The sequence below is a fragment of the Salvelinus alpinus genome, chromosome 4, assembly GCF_045679555.1.
Source record: "Salvelinus alpinus chromosome 4, SLU_Salpinus.1, whole genome shotgun sequence".
Taxonomy (NCBI): domain Eukaryota; kingdom Metazoa; phylum Chordata; class Actinopteri; order Salmoniformes; family Salmonidae; genus Salvelinus; species Salvelinus alpinus.
The window spans coordinates 27,639,682-27,646,099 of NC_092089.1; the positions used below are offsets into that span (position 1 = coordinate 27,639,682).

A 6,418-nucleotide genomic window follows, 5' to 3' on the forward strand; every position below is an offset into this window, starting at 1 on the left:
TTTCTACTCCCGCGGCCCAAACGGTGGCGTTTGCTCTAGTTCGGTCGTCTTGCGATAAGAAACACAATCTGCCGCTGTCAGCCGGTGTCGTGCCGGTAGAGGTAAAACGAGTGTACATTTTGACTTCTAAATAATCTGATTTTCGCCAGTTGATGCCATGGTTAACTTCACCGATTTACGATAATAGCCTGCCTGCCCTACAGTAGGCCATTCAGACTCATTTATGAAACCGATCGATATTGATTGCATGGATATTTGTGTTATAAAAATGTCACGTCAATTTGAAGGAGTTTGCGGAATTAAATGATGATTCCGATTGAGATGTCATCTGTCATGGACTGAGCCCTGGTGGTAAGTAAACTACTCTAGAAAATAAAAATAAAATAAATGGTCAAATAAATTACATCCTGGCAAGCATTTCTGCTAAATCCCACACACTGCAAAAGCAGGTACTGGTCAGAAGGTTGCTGCATGCAGAATTGATATTCAACATCGCAGAATAAAGAAGTTTTACTGAAATGCATAAACTGCTATTGAGTTACACTAGAGTTTATATTTTCCATATTATCATAATGCACGATATTAAAAATGCATATTGAAAGCACAGTCGATGGCCATGGTATAAGTAGTGGGCTGTAGGCTAGAGAGCTAGGCTTTGCTGACATGTGGTGGCGATTTCATCATCATAACTATGATATCTCTTTGTTTATTGCCTGTTTGGTTGACATCTCCCTCTCTCATCTCTCTCTCTCTCTTTGTCTCTCAATTCAATTTCAATTCAATTGAAGGGCTTTATTGACATGGGAACAATATGCTTACATTGCCAAAGCAAGTGAAATAGATAATAAACAAAAGTGAAATAAACAATAAAAAAATAACAGTAAACATTACACTTACACAAAAGTTCCAAAAGAATGAAGACATTTCAAACGTCATATAATGTATATATACAGTGTTGTAATGATGTGAAAATAGTTAAAGTATAAAAAGGAAAATAAATAAACATAAATATTGTTTGTATTTACAATGATGTTTGTTCTTCACTGGTTGTCCTTTTCTTGTGGCAACAGGTCACAAGTCTTGCTGCTGTGATTGCACACTGTGGTATTTCACCCAATAGATATAGGAGTTTATCAAAATTGGATTTGTTTTCGAATTCTTTGTGGGTCTGTGTAATCTGAGGGGAATATGTGTCTCTAATATCTCTCTCTCTCTCTCTTTCGGGGTTGCTTTTTGATTTTTGCTGTGGGGTAAGAGTGCAGTGGGGATGTTGTCATGTAGTCTGTAATCCAATCAAAGAAGAGGGGAGCGTAATCCATGATAATCCCACATCCAAAGAGACAGAGAGGGAAAGGGATGAGGGAGAAAACATGTTTGTAGATACACCATGTTCCTGGTTGAATGGAACTGCCTTTAATATGTTTGTTACTTCATCAGGACCCCCTGTAGAACATAATGATTCATCCCAAGGGATGTATCCCGCCAAAATGTCTGAATAAAACAAATAGATAAATCAGAATTACTTACAGTAGGCCTAGTCTTCCTTTCATCACTTGCTCTTAACGTGTGTGTGTGTGTGTGTGTGTGTGTGTGTGTGTGTGTGTGTGTGTGTGTGTGTGTGTGTGTGTGTGTGTGTGTGTGTGTGTGTGTGTGTGTGTGTGTGTGTGTGTGTGTGTGTGTGTGTGTGTGTGTGTAACTCTGTCTGTCTGCGGTCTCGTCCAGCAGCTGGCTGCCTGGGCAGAGGATCCATGTTGCTAGGGAGACTTCACCACAGAGACATGGCCCTGAGAGAGCAAATAGAGGAAGGGCCAGAAGAAACCCTCACCTAGGGTAAACTACAGAGACAGGAGAGAGAAGAAGAGGTGGAGAGAGGAGAGAGGTCCAAAGAGGAAGAAAGGACTGAGGGAAGAGAGGGAAGAGAAGGAGAGTCTGTCAGTCTCAGGTAAGGGTCAGTGTATTCTGTAAAATAGAATGCCAGTAGAATGGAGAGTCATAGGGGCTCAAAAACGGAGAAAACCAGGAACATTGAGGAGGAAGTTAACACTGCTGTATGCTGCTGTATGGGTGTCTGGCTGTTTTTGCTCTGCATGGATCTGTGTGTCTGTGTGTGCTGTAGGATGGGTTATGACCTGGAGAGGTTTGTGGGGTACGTGAACGAGGGGCTTCTGTGCTGTGTGTGTCGGGATGTGTTGGAGCGCCCCCTCCAGGCCCCCTGTGAACATGCCTACTGCGACGCCTGCATCAGCTCCTGGCTCATACACCACCATTCCTGCCCCGAGGACAGACTTCCACTGGACATCAGCACTCTGAGACCACTGCACAGGTACACACACTCACACAGAAACACCCACGCAGACACATACACAGAAACAGTCACATACACACACACACACACACACTATAATATGGTTACTCCAACAACCACTGTCTGGTCTGGTCTGTGTTAGGTACATGCGTAATGACCTGTCTAGGCTCCAGATCCGTTGTGTTAACTCTGGCCAGGGCTGTGATGCCGTCTGCTGCCTGGAGACACTTCACACACACGAGGACGAGTGTCCATTCACCTTCATATCCTGCTCCTCCACAGGTACTACAGCTCTGTGTGTATTACAGTCAGTGGAGGCTGCTGAGGGGAGGATGGCTCATAATAATGCCTGGAATGGATTCAATGGAATGGTAACAAACATGTGGTTTCCATGTGGTTGATACCATTTCATTGACTCCATTCCATCCTACCCTCAGCAGCCTCCACTGATTACAGTGTATTATAATACAGAGAGAGTGTGTGTGTAAGTGTATTAGAGAAATGTATAGTATACTACATGGAAGTGTGTTTAGTTTAGACGGAGCAGAAGTGATATGACACCTGTGTGAGGGGAGCAGGTGGTAGACCAGTTGTCATGGTGACATCATACAGAGCCCAGCTGGGATGAACAATGACCTTTGCTCCAGGTAGCAGTTGCTCTTAGGTACAGATCTAAGATCATCTTACCTTAACCAAATCCCAACCTTTACGATTATAGGTGAAATGCAAATAAAAGACCCTAGATCTGTATTGGGGAAACATCCAACTACTCAGGGAGGGATCCCACCTACATTTTTTATGAGAAACATCCCCCAGAGGATGAGAGCCAATGCAACAGATGGATGGGGGGGGGGGGGGGGGGTTGGTATTAGGTGAACTCTCACGTGTCTGTGACCTGTTGTTGGCAGGTGGAGACTACATATGTTACCAGTGCGGTAGGTATCAGTGTGTTTGCGTTTGTGTGGTATTGGATTGTGTTTCATTCATTTGCATGATTAAAAACATAAGTTCTTATCCTTCAATCTTCCTTTGACCTTTTGCTACTGCATCTCTGAGTGGGGGAGTGCTTGAGTGCCATGCAATGCAGTGGAGTGGGGTAGAGGAAGGTGGAGCGGGGTAGAGGAAGGTGGAGCGGGGTAGAGGAAGGTGGAGAGGGGTAGAGGAAGGTGGAGAGGGGTAGAGGATGGCGGAGAGGGGTAGAGGAAGGTGGAGCGGGGTAGAGGAAGGTGGAGAGGGGTAGAGGAAGGTGGAGCGGGGTAGAGGAAGGTGGAGCGGGGTAGAGGAAGGTGGAGCGGGGTAGAGGAAGGTGGAGCGGGGTAGAGGAAGGTGGAGCGGGGTAGAGGAAGGTGGAGCGGGGTAGAGGAAGGTGGAGCGGGGTAGAGGAAGGTGGAGCGGGGTAGAGGAAGGTGGAGCGGGGTAGAGGAAGGTGGAGAGGGGTAGAGGAAGGTGGAGAGGGGTAGAGGATGGCGGAGAGGGGTAGAGGAAGGTGGAGGAAGGTGGAGAGGGGTAGAGGAAGGCAGAGAGGGGTAGAGGATGGCGGAGAGGGGTAGAGGAAGGTGGAGGAAGGTGGAGAGGGGTAGAGGAAGGCGGAGAGGGGTAGAGGAAGGCGGAGAGGGGTAGAGGAAGGCGGAGAGGGGTAGAGGAAGGCGGAGAGGGGTAGAGGAAGGCGGAGAGGGGTAGAGGAAGGTGGAGCGGGGTAGAGGAAGTTGGAGCGGAGTAGAGGAAGGTGGAGAGGGGTAGAGGAAGGCGGAGCGGGGTAGAGGAAGGCGGAGCGGGGTAGAGGAAGGCGGAGCGGGGTAGAGGAAGGCGGAGCGGGGTAGAGGAAGGCGGAGCGGGGTAGAGGAAGGCGGAGCGGGGTAGAGGAAGGCGGTGCGGGGTAGAGGAAGGCGGAGCGGGGTAGAGGAAGGCGGGAGAGGGGTAGAGGAAGGCGGAGAGGGGTAGAGGAAGGCGGAGAGGGGTAGAGGAAGGCGGAGAGGGGTAGAGGATGGCGGAGAGGGGTAGAGGAAGGTGGAGGAAGGTGGAGAGGGGTAGAGGAAGGCGGAGAGGGGTAGAGGAAGGCGGAGAGGGGTAGAGGAAGGCGGAGAGGGGTAGAGGAAGGCGGAGAGGGGTAGAGGAAGGCGGAGAGGGGTAGAGGAAGGTGGAGCGGGGTAGAGGAAGTTGGAGCGGAGTAGAGGAAGGTGGAGAGGGGTAGAGGAAGGCGGAGCGGGGTAGAGGAAGGCGGAGCGGGGTAGAGGAAGGCGGAGCGGGGTAGAGGAAGGCGGAGCGGGGTAGAGGAAGGCGGAGCGGGGTAGAGGAAGGCGGAGCGGGGTAGAGGAAGGCGGTGCGGGGTAGAGGAAGGCGGAGCGGGGTAGAGGAAGGCGGAGAGGGGTAGAGGAAGGCGGAGAGGGGTAGAGGAAGGCGGAGAGGGGTAGAGGAAGGCGGAGAGGGGTAGAGGAAGGCGGAGAGGGGTAGAGGAAGGCGGAGCGGGGTAGAGGAAGGCGGAGAGGGGTAGAGGAAGGCGGAGCGGGGTAGAGGAAGGCGGAGCGGGGTAGAGGAAGGCGGAGAGGGGTAGAGGAAGGCGGAGAGGGGTAGAGGAAGGCGGAGAGGGGTAGAGGAAGGCGGAGAGGGGTAGAGGAAGGCGGAGAGGGGTAGAGGAAGGCGGAGAGGGGTAGAGGAAGGCGGAGAGGGGTAGAGGAAGGCGGAGAGGGGTAGAGGAAGGTGGAGCGGGGTAGAGGAAGGTAGAGAGGGGTAGAGGAAGGTGGAGCGGGGTAGAGGAAGGTGGAGCGGGGTAGAGGAAGGGGTTGGGGGTGAGAAAGACAGTGAGAGACTTTCAGTAGGTCTCAAGTGTTGCTCTCTAACTTGGTCTTTCTGTTACTTTTTGTACTCCTCTCCTTAACTCCTCTTTCCTCTCTCCACCTCCCCAGGTTGTCCGGTGCAGGTGGAGAGGAGGGGTCTAGAGTCTCACCTGTTGGAGTGTGAGTTCCGCAGCAGGGCGTGTCCTAGCGGCTGTGGCCACACCCTCCTCTCTGTAGACCAATCACAGCACAACTGTGTTGCAGAGCTACGAACAGAATTAGAGCTGCTCAGGTTTGTGTGTTTGAGGTGATGGATTGAGATATATTAGGATGTTATATCTGTGTCGTTCCTAACAAATCCTTGACAAAGCTGTGCCAATATTTACAATATTCTAGAACCTCAAGGGCGACATCATTGCTTTTATACAATGGATATTGTGATTTATTGTGACACATGCGTGTGTTTGTGTGTGTTGCAGGGCAGAGATGTTGGGTAAGGTGGAGGAGGTGAGGCATGAGATGGAGTCGAGGCTGGACTCTCAGAGGAGACACATGGTGCAGAAAGAGTCTCTGCTGAAGAGCGAGGTGGAGGACCTCAAGGTGACACACTTATATGTACTACCTATAGGAATGTGTGTGTGTGTGTGTGTTATGACACATCCCTGTGTGTGTGTGTAGGGCCAGGTGTCGAGGGTGGTGTGTGATGTGCGGGCTCTCTTGAGGGCAGAGCGCCTGCGGAGACAGGAGCTGGCAGAAGCGGAGCTAGAGAAGAGGGAGCTACTGGAGATGCTCCGGAGCCTGCAGCCATGCAGGGGCCAGCGGAACAGAGACGAGCCAATCAGAGGACTGCATCAAGAAGACGGGACAATTAGGAGCCAGCTTCAAGTGGAACACCCAACCAGGGGCCTGCTGACGGCGGGGCCAACACAGGCTTCTACCCAATCACTACCCTCGGCTTTGCCCACTCCAGCCTTATACCCGCCTACCTCCCCACAGCTAGGGGAGGGGTCACGCAAGGCCCGCCCCCGCAGCCTTACCCTCGACTACATCAAGAGCAGAGAGGTCACCGTCATCTGAGGGGCCATTCCTAATGTTACTGGGTTATGTTCAGCACTGGGTTATGTTCAGTAGGCACAAATGAGAGAAAATGCTTTAAGTTCCTCAATTCCTTCTTCATTTAACCGTCTCAAAACATTTTTATCTGGTGTGGCATCTCCTGAACGCACCCTTGATGATTGGCAGGTACCTGTGACATTGCTTCAACTCAGAGAAAACCAGCCTGCTGAGATCCTAAATAAAGTCTGCTGAAACACCTCTGATATCTGGTCCTCTTAAGGTA

General features: G+C 50.8%; 1 protein-coding gene across 3 annotated transcripts; it reads left to right on the plus strand.

Annotated features, from left to right (window-relative positions):
• Window positions 1-57: 57 nt before the first annotated feature.
• On the plus strand, window positions 58-6,393 carry LOC139573182 (RING finger protein 151-like). Of its 3 annotated transcripts, none has more exons than XM_071396362.1 (8): window positions 58-351; window positions 1,723-1,942; window positions 2,117-2,323; window positions 2,448-2,587; window positions 3,214-3,240; window positions 5,209-5,371; window positions 5,559-5,679; window positions 5,758-6,393. In XM_071396362.1, exons 3-8 carry the CDS (start codon window positions 2,118-2,120, stop codon window positions 6,154-6,156), a joined length of 1,056 nt encoding a protein of 351 aa, XP_071252463.1. In that variant the 5' UTR covers window positions 58-351; window positions 1,723-1,942; window position 2,117; the 3' UTR covers window positions 6,157-6,393. The 3 variants fall into 3 exon arrangements, with proteins under 3 accessions (XP_071252463.1, XP_071252462.1, XP_071252464.1); XM_071396361.1 differs by having other exon boundaries at window positions 1,726-1,942; XM_071396363.1 differs by lacking the exon at window positions 3,214-3,240 and having other exon boundaries at window positions 62-351; window positions 1,726-1,942.
• Window positions 6,394-6,418: the final 25 nt, after the last annotated feature.

Bases quoted from the DNA above. Each gene is read 5' to 3' on its own strand.
- LOC139573182 (XM_071396362.1), top strand. From the start codon at position 2,118: ATGGGTTATGACCTGGAGAGGTTTGTGGGGTACGTGAACGAGGGGCTT. The intron at 3,241-5,208 runs GTAGGTATCAGT...CCACCTCCCCAG, and splicing joins CTACATATGTTACCAGTGCG to GTTGTCCGGTGCAGGTGGAG. The intron at 5,372-5,558 runs GTTTGTGTGTTT...TGTGTGTTGCAG, and splicing joins ACAGAATTAGAGCTGCTCAG to GGCAGAGATGTTGGGTAAGG.